General features: G+C 39.6%; 1 protein-coding gene across 3 annotated transcripts; it reads left to right on the top strand.

The window, feature by feature from the left end:
- Nucleotides 1-618: 618 nt before the first annotated feature.
- Nucleotides 619-3,411, top strand: LOC126597040 (uncharacterized). 3 transcript variants are annotated; one of them, XM_050263795.1, is made up of 4 exons: nucleotides 619-708; nucleotides 1,355-1,421; nucleotides 2,268-2,329; nucleotides 2,650-3,411. In XM_050263795.1, the coding sequence occupies exons 2-4, from the start codon at nucleotides 1,389-1,391 to the stop codon at nucleotides 2,960-2,962; spliced, it is 408 nt and encodes a 135-aa protein (XP_050119752.1). In that variant the 5' UTR covers nucleotides 619-708; nucleotides 1,355-1,388; the 3' UTR covers nucleotides 2,963-3,411. The 3 variants fall into 3 exon arrangements, with proteins under 3 accessions (XP_050119752.1, XP_050119754.1, XP_050119753.1); XM_050263797.1 differs by having other exon boundaries at nucleotides 1,340-1,421; XM_050263796.1 differs by lacking the exon at nucleotides 619-708 and adding an exon at nucleotides 918-961.
- Nucleotides 3,412-15,803: the final 12,392 nt, after the last annotated feature.

Genomic DNA, 15,803 nt, shown 5'->3' with positions numbered 1-15,803 from the left:
GTATACCGTCACATGACATTGTATATTTAATCATTGATAGAAAAATTACATATGATATATTTATGTTTTATGCCTAAACTTTGTATCATATATTTATATTTTTAGTTTGTACCCACTTTTAATTTGCAACATTTTTTTAAATTTTTAGTATTTTATTTTTAGTTTTATTTTGTACCCATGTATTAACTTCTTTTAGCGCCTATATTTTTTAAAAATTCATTTGTACTCATAATTTTTTAATCTTTTATTTGTACCCTAATTTATTTATAATGTATCCCTTCTTCTTTATTAATGTACCACTTTGTTATATGTGAAATGTACCAATTTTTTTGTAAAATGTACCAATTTTTTTTAACACTATGGATACATTCTGTCACAGCTCGTCCCGAGATTCTATTTATCGAGGTTGTGAAATGACGAAAGTACCCTTGACGGTTACTAAGGTATGTGTGTGGCATGTTTTGAATAATGCATATTTTCCTAAGTTTTGGAAAATTTAAGTTGGATTAAAAGATGTGTGTATATTTGTGTGGTTAGGGAATTAAAGAGTGACTTGTTTTGGGTGGACCACACACACACAAACACGGGACAAACCCTTTCCTTCCCCGTGCTCTCTCTCTCTTCCCTTGCAGTTTTCGCTCTTCCTCTCGAACCCGTACAGACCAAAGCACCAATCCCTCAATTTCTTCGCGGATTGAAGCTAAACAGGTGAGTTTCTTCATCCTTTTAACCTCCTTATTCAGGTGTTACTTTTAGAACTGGAAACCTTCGAAATCACATGAAATCCGAACCCCAGTTTGATGTCACTGTTCATGCACACGTGAATTGTTGACTTTCACGGGATTCTAATCTTACAGGGAGCTTAGTGAGGTCTCAAGGAAACTCAGAGTGTTTAGTTTGAAGGTTTTGGACGTCGGGATCGCCGAGTTCGAAGTTGGCCGGTTTTCTTGGAATTTCTCCAGTGAGATTTCGTATGTTTTTGAACCTTAAAGTAGTGTAACGTGATTCTACATGCTTAGGGCTTCATTTTGATATAAAATGCGTGAAAAATGGTTGAGAAATGACGGAGAACAAGGAGATTGAAAAATCTCTAGTTTTCCGGCGAACGGCAAAACCAGTCCGGCGACTGGAGGAAGAAGGTGACGCGCGTAGGGGCGCGTGGGTCCGTGCCACTCCCGGCACGTGGGGACGCGTGCGGCCTCGAAATTTTTTTCTAAAAATACCTTGACGTCCGTGACGTCGAGTAGGTCACTGTGGTATATTCATATACCCAAATTGAGCATCGTATGAGACGTTATTTCGAATTGTCGGTTATGTGCTTTAATTAACGTTTTTATAGTTGTTTCGCATATAGGTGATACCTATCCCGAGGACGAACGCATTCAAGGATGTCACGGGGGTTACGAGCCTTCGACTTATCAGTGAGTGGGCAGTTATTTTCTGTTATTACCTATATACTACTGAATTTCCCAGAAATCGAATTTAAATGAAAGTATGTTTTTAAAATGCCATGCATGCATATTATGAATTCTATGAATTAGTAATTGATGCATATATATATGAAATGGTGTTGTGGACGCACAGGTGAGTATCAGGTGAGTTTATGTTATTCATGTGAGCTATTGATGATGTGAATTGTGTTGAGAGCTCATAACCTGAACCTTTGGTGTTAGTGCTTATATTATTCACCCGCACCACACGCTCACCTTGGATCCAAGTAGGTGCATGTCGTACAGACCATGAGAGGGTTTTGACATGTGGTACAGACCATGAGAGGGTTCCGACATGTCGTACAGACCATAGAATGGTTCCGACTGGAGGTGATTTTAGATTATTATACAGCTGTTGATGAGAGAAGCACTAGATCGTATTCTTACACCTTTCTTATCGTACAAACTACTTCAGGTAGTTCCAATTTATGTGCAGAGTAGCGCCGTACAGGTCACTGCGATGACTCTGGTTGGATGGGATATTGAGCTTTAGAATTAACCGTACAGGACCAACTGCAGGGTCTCCGGTTGATTCCTTATTTCACCTGTTATAATGTTGCATTCTTATTCTGTTGTTGACATTTATAGCATGGCATAACTTCTGATTTTTTTATTAAGAATTGTGATTTGAGATATATGAAGATTATATGCATATTATGTTATTTTCTGGGAAAGTATACAGGTTTTACAGCGAGGGGTTAGAAATATTATTATTTGAAACGTTTTCGAAAAGCTTTGTTTTACTGACCCACTTAACTTTGTTTTGCGCCCCTCCAGGTTCTAGTTATCAGCGTTGGTGGCCCAATAGGATTTCCACAACATTCTGACAGACTATTCATGTAGGACTCACCTTTGGGTGTTGTAATTTAGTTATGGTCCTACTTGACTGCACCTAGTACTTATGCTCTGAATATGCGTGTTTCACACTTAAACTTACTCTAGCACGTTGCTTGGTTATTATTGCTAGTATTTGGTTTTTATTTCTTCGTAATTCTCTTACCTATTGCTTCTGCATCGCACTTTTGGTTACGTCACACTCACATGACGGCCAGCATGCCTTGATTCTAGGATCGGGGTGTGTCAGTTTGGTATCAGAGCCTAGGTTGCAGTCTTGTATAAATTGTTAATGCTCTAATGATCTTTTGATGCCTTCTGTCAGAACTATGTCGCCTCGTAAGGAATCACGTCGTGCTTCTGAGCCTAATTTCCCTGATATAACTCAATTAGGGGAAGCAATGGCCCATGCCTTTCAGAATGCAATCCGTCCTCTTCCTCCTCAAAGAACACCCCTGGAGACTATGTATAATCTGAAATTGGACCGTTTCATGGGTAATGAGGGTCATGAAGGGGCAGAAAAGTGGTTAGACCATATTGAGAAGACTTTTCAAGTGATGCAGAGTCAAGGGAATCTTCCTACTAATAGATGGGTTGAGACCACTACTTGGTTTTTAGGACGAGAGCCAGCAGCTTAGTGGGTAAATTAGACTCAGTTTATGTCACCTGAGATGGCAGCTGATTGGAAGTATTCAAAGAGAATTTTAAGAAAAGATTTGTTCCTCCGAAGTACATTGATCGTAAGAAGCAGAAGTTCACTCAATTGAAGCAAAAGAATATGTCGGCGTATGAGTATTACAGGAAGTTTATAGACTTATCTCGTTATGATCCTGATATAGCTGGTAATCAGGCAGAGATGCTTTGCCATTTTAAGCTGGGAACTAAGAGGAAATGGCGGACTTTTGCTAGTGCACTTCCTTGCACCACTTATCATGAGTTTTCTGAGATTTTGGTTCGGATGGAGGATTCCGACAACCTTCCTAGTAATAGTGAGGATGATGAAGATAAGAATGATAATCAGAAGAAAGATGATAGGGGTAAAGGTATCTCCACTCAGGGACCCCATAAGACACAAAATTTCAAGAAAAGTGGATCGAGCTCGAGTTCTTCCAACGGATGATTTAGTGTCACAGGCCCGATGAGAGGTGGAAGATTTGCTGGTGGACCCAGCTTTCAGTGGCAGAGAGACTTTGGTGGTGCTGGTGGTTCTGGTGCTCCGTTGTGCCGCCGTTGTAACTTCAGACATCATGGAGAGTGTAGGAGAAGTGGTGGTGCTTGCTAGACTTATAGACATATGGGACATAGGGCTGCTCAGTGTCCCTAGAGTCAGCAGAGATCTCAACAGTCTGTTATGCCACCTCCAGCACCGATTCAGCAGAACTTTGGATCAGGCAGTTATGGTCAGACGGGTCGTGGTGGTGCTTACCATTATTAGGGTGATGCTGCTCCCTATGCTTTCGGACATAATCAGTACTTCCAGGATCCTTATTTTCAGACTGGGTATTCCCAAGATCCTGGATGTTATACTTCTTATCCTTCCATGCTAGCTAGCGGATCTCAGTGGTATCAGGGAGGTCAGCCCCGACAGGGAGAGGTTGCTGCTAGCGGTACAGGACCTTCTAGACAGTCTAATCAGCCAAGAAAGGGACGTCGTTCTCAGGGGCGAGGTAACCAAGGTCACAGAGGTCGTGGTGGACGACAGCAAGCTCAGGGACGTGTTAATCACATATCACTGCAAGATGCTCAGAATCATCCAGATTTGATTATGGGTACGTTAAATATTCTTGGTCACTTTGCTAGAGTTTTGATTGATTGTGGTGCTACACATTCTGTGATTTCTCATACGTTTGCTCAAATGACTCAACCTAACCCTACACCTCTAGGATTTGATTTAGAGTTTGCTATGCCTAGAGGGGACAAATGTTATGTTGATAATGTTTATCCTGGGTGTCCAGTGATGGTAGATGGTGTAGTTATGCCAGCTAATCTTATCCCGTTAGATATTATGGATTTTGATGTGATGTTAGGGGCAGATTGGTTGCATTGTAATCGTGCCCATATAGATTGTTACGAGAAATCAGTTACTTTTTATCGTCCTGGACTACCAGAGGTTACTTTTATGGGTGAAAGAAGTGGGGTGAGACATGGTGTTATTTCAGCCATGAGAGCAAATAAGTTGTTATCGAAAGGTTGTCAAGGATACTTGGCACATGTGGTGTTAAATGATGTTGTTCCTAACAGTGTGGAGGAAGTTGGAGTAGTCAGGCACTATCCTGATGTATTCCCAGATGATTTGCCTAGATTGCCGCCAGACAGAGATGTGGAGTTTTCGATTGATTTGCTTCCATGTACGGATCCTATATCCTTGACTCCCTATAGAATAGCTCCAGCAGAATTGAGAGAGTTGAAAATTCACTTACAGGATTTAACTGATAAAGGTTTCATTCAACCTAGTACTTCACCTTGAGGAGCTCAGGTGTTATTTGTAAGAAAGAAAGATGGAACTTTGAGATTATGTATTGATTACAGGCAATTGAATCGGGTAACGATTAAAAACCGTTATCCATTGCCTCATATCGATGATTTGTTTGATCAGCTTAAAGGTGCGTGTGTGTTCTCTAAGATTGATTTGAGATCTGGCTATTATCAGTTGAAGATTAAAGATGAAGATGTACCTAAAACGGCTTTCAGGACCCGTTACGAACACTATGAGTTTTTGGTGATGCCATTTGGATTGACTAATGCACCTGTAGCTTTCATGAGGCTAATGAATGAAGTATTCCGGCAATATCTTGATAGATTTGTCATTGTTTTTATCGATGATATTTTGGTATACTCTAAGTCGAAAGCAGATCATATTCGACATTTTAACTTGGTATTAAAGAAATTGAGGGAGCATCAGTTGTATGCCAAGTTTAGTAAATGTCATTTTTGGTTGAATCAAGTGGCATTTTTGGGACATGTAGTATCGGCACAAGGAATTCAAGTAGATCCTCAAAAGATAGCAGCAGTGGAGAATTGGGAACAACCACGAACCGTCACTAAGGTACGGAGTTTTCTTGGTCTAGCAAGTTACTATCGACGGTTTGTTCAAGATTTTTCTATGATTGCTTTGCCACTAACGAAATTAACCAGGAATGATGTTAAGTTCGAGTGGGACGAGAATTGTGAGCAAAGTTTCCAGCAGCTGAAATATTGCCTCACTTATGCTCCAGTATTAGTACTTCCTGATGATAGCGATAACTTTGAGATTTACAGTGATGCTTCTTTGAATGGTTTGGGATGTGTTTTGATGCAACATAATAGAGTGATTGCCTATGCTTCTCGACAGTTGAAGATTCATGAAAGGAATTATCCTACTCATGATCTTGATTTGGCAGCCATTGTCTTTGCTTTGAAGATTTGGAGGCATTATCTCTATGGTGAGAAGTGTAAGATCTTCACAGATCATAAGAGTCTTCAGTATCTTTTCACTCAGCTTGATCTTAATCTTCGTCAACAAAGGTGGATGGAGTTACTAAGTGATTATGACTGCACTATTGAGTATCATCCAGGTCGTGCAAATGTGGTAGCTGATGTACTAAGTAGGAAACCTCAAGGTCGACTCAATGCTTTGTATGCTTGTCGTGTTCCTCTTCTTGCAGAATTGAGAGCTACTGGAGTAAAGTTGGAGTTAGAAGATCGAAGAGAAGCTTTTCTTGCTAGTTTCCAAGTTAGGCCAGTTTTGGTCGATCGTGTACTTGAAGCTCAGATGGTTGATGATGAGATTCAAGAAATTATCCAATTGAGAAATGAAGGGAAAAAGAAAGACCTCAGGATTCGAGAATCAGATGGCTTGCTTATGCAGGAGAACAGAATGTATGTGTCGAATAATGAGGAATTAAAGAAGGAAATTTTGGATGAAGCACATTGTTCAGCTTATGCGATGCATCCAGGAGGAACTAAGATATACCATACCATTCGACCATTTTATTATTGGCTGGGCATGAAAAGGGAAATTGCAGAATATGTAAGTAGGTGTATTGTTTGCCAGCAAGTCAAAGCAGAAAGAAAGAAGCATTTTGGACAGATGCAACCACTGCCCGTTCCTCAGTGGAAATGGGAAAATATAACTATGGATTTCGTGTATAAGCTTCCACGTACACGAAATGGATTTGATGGAGTTTGGGTAATTGTAGATCGGCTTACCAAGTCAGCACACTTCATTCCAGTAAGGGAAAAGTATCCCCTGAATAAATTGGCTAAGTTGTTCATCACAAAGATTGTGAAGTATCATGGAGTTCTAGTGAATATTATTTCTGATCAAGATTTACTTCTATGTTTTGGGTAGCTTTTTAGGAAGCTCTTGGTTCGAAACTGCTGTACAGTATTGCTTATCATCCTCAAACCGATGGACAATCAGAGAGGACTATTCAGACGTTAGAGGATATGCTGAGATCTTCAGTGTTACAGTTTGGTGATTCTTGGCATGATCGCCTAGACTTGATGGAATTTGCCTACAATAATAGTTTTCATTCGAGCATTGGTATGTCATCATTTGAGGCACTTTATGGTAGAGCTTGTCGTACGCCATTGTGTTGGTCAGAGGTTGGTGAAAGAGTGCTAAAAAGCCCAGAGATTGGAGATGAGACTACTCAAAATGTTCAGGTGATTAAGTCTAACCTGAAAGCAACCCAAGATTGACAAAAGAGTTTAGCAGATAGACATGCTACTGATCGAGTATATGACGTGGGTAATTTGGTATTCTTGAAATTGTCACCTTGGAGAGGTGTAGTGCGGTTTGGAAAGAAAGGCAAGCTAAGTCCTAGGTACATAGGACCTTATGAGATCACTGAGAGGATTGGTGAAGTTGCTTACAGATTGGAGTTGCCTCCAGAGTTATCTAAGGTACATAATGTGTTTCATGTCTCGATGCTTCGACATTATGTTTCAGATCCTTCACATATGATTCCTCCTCAACCTTTGTAGATTAATTCGGATTTGATGTACGATGAGGAACCAGTGACTATCTTGGATTGGAAAGACAAGGTTTTAAGGAATAAGACAGGGAGCTTGGTAAAAGTATTGTGGGGGAACCACTCAGTAGAAGAAGCTACTTGGGAGACAGAAGAACGAATGAGAGAGATGTATCCAAGGTTATTTTATGAGTATTAAGTGGATTGTTTGGTTGTGTGAATTTTGAGGACGAAATTCTATAAGGAGAGGAGATTGTCACAGCTCGTCCCGAGATTCTATTTATCGAGGTTGTGAAATGACGAAAGTACCCTTGACGGTTACTAAGGTATGTGTGTGGCATGTGTTTGAATAATGCATATTTTCCTAAGTTTTCGAAAATTTAAGTTGGATTAAAAGATGTGCGTATATTTGTGTGGTTAGGGAATTAAAGAGTGACTTGTTTTGGGTGGACCACATACACACAAACACGGGACAAACCCTTTCCTTCCCCGTGCTCTCTCTCTTCCCTCGCAGTTTTCTCTCTTCCTCTCGAACCCGTACGGACCAAAGCACCAATCCCTCAATTTCTTCGCGGATCGAAGCTAAAAAGGTGAGTTTCTTCATCCTTTTAACCTCTTTATTCGAATGGTGTTACTTTTAGAACTGGAAACCTTCAAAATCACGTGAAATCCAAACCCCAGTTTGATGTCACTGTTCATGCACACGTGAATTGTTGACTTTCACGGGATTCTAAGCTTACAGGGAGCTTAGTGAGGTCTCAAGGAAGCTCAGAGTGTTAAGTTTGAAGGTTTTGGACGTCGGGATCGCCGGGTTCGAAGTTGGCCGATTTTCTTGGAATTTCTCCGGTGAGATTTCGTATGTTTTTTAACCTTAAAGTAGTGTAACGTGATTCTACATGCTTAGGGCTTCATTTTGATATAAAATGCATGAAAAATGGTTGAGAAATAACGGAGAACAAGGAGATTGAAAAATCTCCAGTTTTCCGGCGACCAGCAAAACCAGTCTGGTGACTGGAGGAAGAAGGTGACGCGCGTGGGGGCGCGTGGGTCCGTGCCCCTCCCGACACGTAGGGGCGCGTGCGGCCTCGAAATTTTTTTCTAAAAATACCTCGACGTCCGTGACGTCGAGTAGGTCACTGTGGTATATTCATATACCCAAATTGAGCATCGTATGAGAAGTTATTTCGAATTGTTGGTTATGTGCTTTAATTAATATTTTTATAGTTGTTTCGCATATAGGTGATACCTATCCCGAGGACAAACGCATTCAAGGATGTCACGGGGGTTACGACCCTTCGACTTATCAGTGAGTGGGCAGTTATTTTTTGTTATTACCTATATACTACTGAATTTCCCAGAAATCGAATTTAAATGAAAGTATGTTTTTAAAATGCCATGCATGCATGTTATGAATTATATGAATTAGTAATTGATGCATATATATGTGAAATGGTGTTGTGGACGCACAGGTGAATATCAGGTGAGTTTATGCTATTCATGTGAGCTATTGATGATGTGAATTGTGTTGAGAGCTCATAACCTGCACCTTTGGTGTTAGTGCTTATATTATTCACCCGCACCACACGCTCACCTTGGATCCAAGTAGGTGCATGTCGTATAGACCATAGAGTGGCTCCGACTGTAGGTGATTTTAGATTATGATACAGCTGTTGATGAGAGAAGCACTAGAGCGTATTCTTACACCTTTCTTATCGTACAGACTACTTCAGGTAGTTCCGATTTATATGCATAGTAGCGCTTTACAGGTCACTGCGGTGACTCTGGTTGGATGGGATATTGAGCTTTAGAATTAACCGTACAGGACCAACTGCAAGGTCTCCGATTGATTCCTTATTTCATCTGTTATAATGTTGCATTCTTATTCTGTTGTTGACATTTATAGCATGGCATACATTCTGATTTTTTATTAAGAATTGTGATTTGAGATCTATGAAGATTATATGCATATTATGTTATTTTCTGGGAAAGTATACAGGTTTTACAGCGAGGGGTTAGAAATATTATTATTTGAAACATTTTCGAAAAGCTTTGTTTTACTGACCGACTCAACTTTGTTCTGCGCCCCTCCAGGTTATAGTTATCAGCATTGGTGGCCCACGAGGATTTCCACGGCATTCTGATAGACTACTCAGGTAGGACTCACCTTCGAGTGTTGTAATTTAGTTATGGTCTTACTTTACTGTACCTAGTACTTATACTCTGAATATGCGTGTTTCACACTTAAACTTACTCTAGCACGTTGCTTGGTTATTATTGCTAGTATTTGGTTTTTATTTCTTTGTAATTCTCTTACCTATTGCTTCCGCGTCGCACTTTTGGTTATGTCACACTCACGTGACGGCCAGCACGCCCTGATTCTAGGATCGGGGTGTGTCACATTCTTTTGCCATTTATTATTTCTTATTTTTACATAGTTTTTATCCATTTATTCAATCAAAATGTTTTAATTTTTTTATTGTAACCGTTTCTAATAGTAGTATAATGAGGGATTTTAAATTTATAGGATTATAAATCTCTTAAAATATCAAACAATTGATGTCAAAACTACAAAAATATAAATATTAATTGTAATATAATGAGGTGTACAAAGTCAAAGGACTTTGATCAAACTTTGAATACCATTAAGGTTTTAGTCAAAGAATGTTAACGATTAGAGACCACATCCAAAGTATCCCTTATTTCTTATTTCTTGCTCCAGAATAAGAACAAATGTGATGCCTTGTATTCATTTCCGAAGATAATTAAAATAACTTTAAAAAAAGGCAAGCCGTCAGCACCCTTTCCCATCCCCATCCCCCTCTCACCTTGCCCTTCTTATCACCTCTCTCTCCCTTTCTCTTTCTTTTTGTTTCTCTCTTCCCCTTATTATTTCTTCTTTCTTGCTCCAGAATAAGAACAAACATGATGCCTTGTATTCATTTCAGAAAATAATTAAAATACCTTTAAAAAAAACAGGCAAGCCATCAGCACCTTTTCCCATCCCCATCCCCCATCCGTCGCCCACCTTGCCCTTCCCGTCACCTCTCTCTCCCTTTCTCTTTCTTTCTATTTCTCTCTTCCCCTTATTATTTCTTCTTTCTCGCTCCAGAATAAGAACAAATGTGATGCCAGCAATCTCCAGCCGAAAGATAGAGATTGACGACAGCCGATCTGAATTGGAATCACCGTCGACAATTTTTGGGTTCCATGTGGAAGTAAGAGTGAGAGAGAAAGAGAGGAAAGGAAAGAAAGAGAGTCAAATAGAGAAAAGGGATAATGACGCCTGAAAAATCGTCGGCCGATGATACAGGTGAGTGTGGGTGGTTCGGCATCGTCAAGCTCGTGGACTTCTGATATCTTAATTATTGTGAAACAATTGGAATTTTTTGTAACTTAAAAGAATAAATTATACAGGTATCAAATGTTTATTTGTGGAACTCCAGGTCAGCATATGTGCCTGGTACATGGAAAAATTTCTCCATTAAAACAAGGTGACTTTATTGTTTTTAATGGTTCATTTGTCATAGTGCTTCAACTTTTGCAGAGAAGAAAGGAGGACCTTTGCTTTCCCACTCCCCTAAGCAAAGAAAATGGTGGGGCTTCCACCAATTCCTAGAAAAATTAGGAGGATCAACCTCCTTTTTCCTTATCAAACTTCCAGGGATTCTTACCCTCCATTTTCTCGGCAAAATGGAGCAAAACCATAGGATGGCTTCATCGCTTCTCCCATCGCAGCACCACCATCATTGCGATTTCAAACCAAAGTATAAAGCCATACGCCTCTGGAGTTCTGCAACTGAAGAAAGGTTGAAACCAGCCTCTCAATAGGAGAGGCAGCAACCTCCTCACATCCCCGGTCGCTGCGTCACCGGTCACAAGCAGCGGAAGTAGCAAGCTTGTCATTTCTTTTAATTCCGTCAACAAAAGGAATCCTTGTATCAGCACCACCGCCACCTCTCTCGAGCCATCACTCTCATCTCCCAAGTCACGGCATCCATTACGGCTATTCTGAACTAGAAAATAAAGTCGTAGGCCTCTGGAAATCTGCCATGCCTTCTTCTTCTCCACCAATAGAGATATTCGCAACACCATTGCCAACACCCAAACAAACGTAGCAACAAACTAGCTTCCCACAGCCTCCTGCAACCTCTTGGTGTCTAAAGAGGTTTAGACATCTTTTTTTTCTCTCTTCACAGATGCAACGAAGAAGAAACCATCATCCTCCACGTTTGCACAAGTGGAGAAGAAGAACCTATTATGCCCAGCGAATCAGCGATGGTCCCTAAACTCCCCGATGATGCAAGGACAGTTTTGAACAAGGCAATAGCAGTGACGGATGCACAAGCAGCGGTCGCCGATCACTTCAACACCACCGCCTAACAATGGTGCTGAAGTAGCAGTGGGAGAGCTGCCACGAGAAAGCAAAATGGGTAGTAGGTTTTCATGGTCATTAGTCACTTAGTTCTTCGAGCCCAGTAATCGCAGCAATGGTTCAACTCGCGCGGCTTAATCACCAACCGCGCGACTTAATCACCAATTGGAAAATTTTCAAAACTTCATATCTTCTTCATTTCTCAACCAAAATTCACGAAATTTGAACCAAATTGAAGCTTAGGATGAAAGGAACAAAACCTTACCACTTGTAGGTCCTAAATCCACAGGAAACTCGCTGGAAAATTATTGAGAATTATTGAGAGAATAGTTGACTTGGCATACAAGTTAATGAAATCTCTAGGACTCTCAGTGCCTTAAGGAAATAAATATATTAGAATCCTAATCACATGTAATCAATTAAGGGCCTTTATTAAGTAAATACAAGGAATGAGAGTCATGATGGGACTCTAATTGATTTGACATGATTTGGGTTGATATCCTTTCCGATCATAGGAAGGAATTGGTTGAAAACCCTAGCTATAAAACCAAGGAGCAGTCCCTGCTTCCATACCAGCTGAAACTCACGAAAACTACAAACCTATTTTGATAATAGAGTTCATTGAGAGGTACTGGAAGTAGAATACTACTTCTACTTTGCTCGCAATGATCAATGGCTTCATCTTCATAACCATGTCTTCCGTATTCTCCTGATAAGTTTAATATAATTAGTCGATCTCTATTTTATATTGATTTGATTTATTCATGATCCTAATGTCTTGTTGTTGTGCTTTCAAAATATATCTTACATGTAACCCTTCAGCCGAGACTTAGAGGCAAAGGAAGAATACAAATCTTTAGTTTAATATTTGTTTCAAGTTTAAATTAGAGTTGTTGGATCATAGTCCATATGGCTGCTCTCACTTGTATCTAGCTTAAGTGATAGATTATAATAAATGGCATCATCTCATAGGGTGATAGCAATTAAGGGCTGAGATTTAATTTTGCTTGATGAGCGAAAGATCTCCCTTCCTTTTCCTTGTATAATGGTAACAACCTCCCATGTTTGTTGAGAGGAATATCGAAATCAATTCCATCATCATTCTTTTAAATTCTCTCTACCATTTTTTGGTTTTCTCATACCTTCATCAAACTTTCATAGAAGCTTATCAAATATTCCAATACTCTAACATTTAAATGGGATCCTAACCCTTCTCAAACTTTATTGGGAAAGGCACAGCAATGATGTAGTTTTAACTAGGCATCACAAATTGGAAATTGGGCCAAAATAATAAATGAGCAGGAGTCCAATAGCGTGATGGAGGCACATCATGTGTGAAGACGATGCCGACATCGAATCCGTGGAGGACATAAATCACTTCAAATACGGTAAATGTGAACCATCGCAAAGCACAAATCTCAATGGACTTACACTATGTCAAATTTAATGGATCAAATTCCCAAAGTGGCCAATGGCATGAAGCCGTATCAAATACCAAATGGTACGAAGTCGTATCAAATACCAAATGGTACGAAGATCAAATACCAAATGGTACGAAGTCGTATCAAATACCAAATGGTACGAAGCCGTATCAAATACCAAATGGCACGAAGCCGCAACAACACTCAAATGGCATGAAGCTGCGTTCAGCTCCAATGGCTTAAAGTCCTCGTCCGCACAAGCTGAAACTACACAAGGCATCAAACGCTCCTTGTCTGCATGAGCTGAAATTGCACAAGGCACCAAACCCAAAGAACACAACAATACAAATCTTTATTTAGTGAGTCATCCACTCACTGAAAATACCAAATCATTATGAACTACGTTGGTTTGATTCTGCCAAGGATATTGATGAGTCCATATTATACCATATATTTTACCCTATTCTTAGTTATAATTTATTGGTTATTTTGGTAGAATTTTGATACTTTGTTATCTATTTTCAATATAGGACATTATACTTCCTCTAGAGAAAAACATGATCAAACAGATGAATTTTAGAGTGATTCTAATTGGAGGATGTTCGTAAGTCTGTTGACTTGATCATGTCAAAGTTTCATAATTTTCTACCAAGCGGTTTATTTATGGCGATGAAATAAAGAAGCAGCATGCAATGTTGTCAAACTAATGTTTTGGACTTCTTTGGGCTTTTTGGCATCCAAGATGATGTCTTTTAGGTTCAAGGCCTTTTGGAATTATGTTCAGGACATCTCAAGCTTTAATTCTAGCCATTTTGGACCTGTTTTGGAGCCCTGAAGATCCAGAAACATGGCTGTTTTGAGACTATGCAGATTTTGGCCAATTTTACTAGTCAATTTAGGATTATGTTTCCTAATTTATTTTAATTTATTTGGTTTCCTAGTATTATTCTAAGACTTTTTCTAGGTAGGGTTTTATTTTCTAGTAGTATAAATAAGGCTTTTTAGCCATTAGGGTTTAGAGGGGGGAAAGAAGAGAACGCACGCACACTTTAGAGAGCTTTTGGATTCAAGTTTATTTTCAAGGTATTTTCTATCCTTGTTTTTAATAATATTTTGTTTATGATTGTTCGTAACTAGTTTCGTTTGCTAGGCCACGAGCCTTAGCAAGAATATGTAGTTTATTTTCAACTTACTTATGATATTATGTATGCAGATTTTGAATTATTAATCACCGATCTATACTGTCTAATTGTCTTAATGCTTAACTACCATTAGGATCTTTAGAAAAGTAAATTGATGCAATTTTGGTCGGAGGTCGGTCCTTGAAATTGACGAAGGCTTATTGTGATTAATATGTGCAAGTTCACTTAGGATGAATACCACGTCTTAAGGGTTGTATGGTTTTTCAAAAGGTTTCACAAAGTTTAATGAGTCATGCATGTTTAGATTTGATTTGAATACCATAGAGAGCATTTGACATGGTATTTCAAAGTATCAAACCATTTAATTAAGTTTTCTGGGAAAAATACCAAGTATATATACTGAAAACCAAAAGCCCACTCACTGATATGTGGAAGGGTCGTAACCCCTGAGCCTTGCTTGACTGTGCTCGTCCTCAGGATAGGTCTCACCTATATGCGAAACAACTATTTAAACGTTATTTTTAAGCACATAATCAAAACTAGGTAATAACTTCTCATACATTGCTCAATTGGGGTATTTGAATATACCACCATAACCTACTCAACCTCAAGAACATCCTCATATTTTTAGAAAAAAATTCAGACCACTTATGCGCCGGCCAAGGCACGGCCAGACGCGCAACCTCTGCGCAGGCACGTGCCTGGCACACTGACGAATTCCCTAATGGCGTTAGGGAATATTCCGTTAAATATTAGAATATGTTGTTAAATATACTTGACGCCGTTAGAATATTCCGTCAACTTCGATGGAATATTCTTCTTCTTCTCCGGCGATTCACCGAATTCCTTCGCCGCTGCCATCTGTGTCATTAGAAACTAGAAAATTTTCAAATCTTCATATCGTCTTCATTTCTCAACCAAAATTCACGAAATTTGAACCAAATTGAAGCTTGGGATGAGAGGAACAAAACCTTACCACTTTTAGGTCTTAAATCCACCGGAAACTCGTCAGAAAAACCCACAATAATCCAGTCACCACTGCAACTCACTAACTCGAGCTTCCTGATGTCCAAAACACTTCAAATTTCTTCCCTAAGCTTCGCAAAGACGTTTTAAGGCTCCCTAGCACCCTAAAACTCGACAAAAAGTCCGCGATCATGACAAGTGAACAGTGCACCTCATCGGAGCTTCTTGGTTCTGAAGTTTCAGAAGTCCCCACGTTGAACTAAGGGTATGGATGAGCTCCTGGACTCGCAAGGAACACAAAGACCAACTTCTCAGCCTCGATCCGTGCAAGGAAATACTGGTTTAGCAAATGACCGTACAGTTGTATGGAAATGGAAGAAAATCCTAGAGGGAGGAGAGAGAGTCAACGATTGATGTGCATGTGTTGGTCTAGGTTGGGTCACCAACCAAAAACAAATAAAACTTAAAATCTAATTGGTCCAAAAGCTAAGAAGGAAAATGGATTGGTCCCAACCTAGTTCAATTACACCCTCACCATGTAACGTTCAAGAGTAAATTAGTAACTTCCACGCTCTTGACGACAAAATAATATAAACATTCGGGATGGGTTGTCACACCTAGGC

Source organism: Malus sylvestris, chromosome 13 (assembly GCF_916048215.2).
Source record: "Malus sylvestris chromosome 13, drMalSylv7.2, whole genome shotgun sequence".
NCBI classification, from domain to species: domain Eukaryota; kingdom Viridiplantae; phylum Streptophyta; class Magnoliopsida; order Rosales; family Rosaceae; genus Malus; species Malus sylvestris.
This window is presented reverse-complemented; position numbering and strand designations above follow the sequence as displayed.

Excerpts from the sequence above, each read along its gene's own strand:
- LOC126597040 (XM_050263795.1), top strand. The coding sequence starts at position 1,389 with ATGTCACGGGGGTTACGAGCCTTCGACTTATCA. Across the intron at positions 1,422-2,267 it reads TACGAGCCTTCGACTTATCA|GTTCTAGTTATCAGCGTTGG; the intron begins GTGAGTGGGCAG and ends GCGCCCCTCCAG. Across the intron at positions 2,330-2,649 it reads CATTCTGACAGACTATTCAT|AACTATGTCGCCTCGTAAGG; the intron begins GTAGGACTCACC and ends GCCTTCTGTCAG.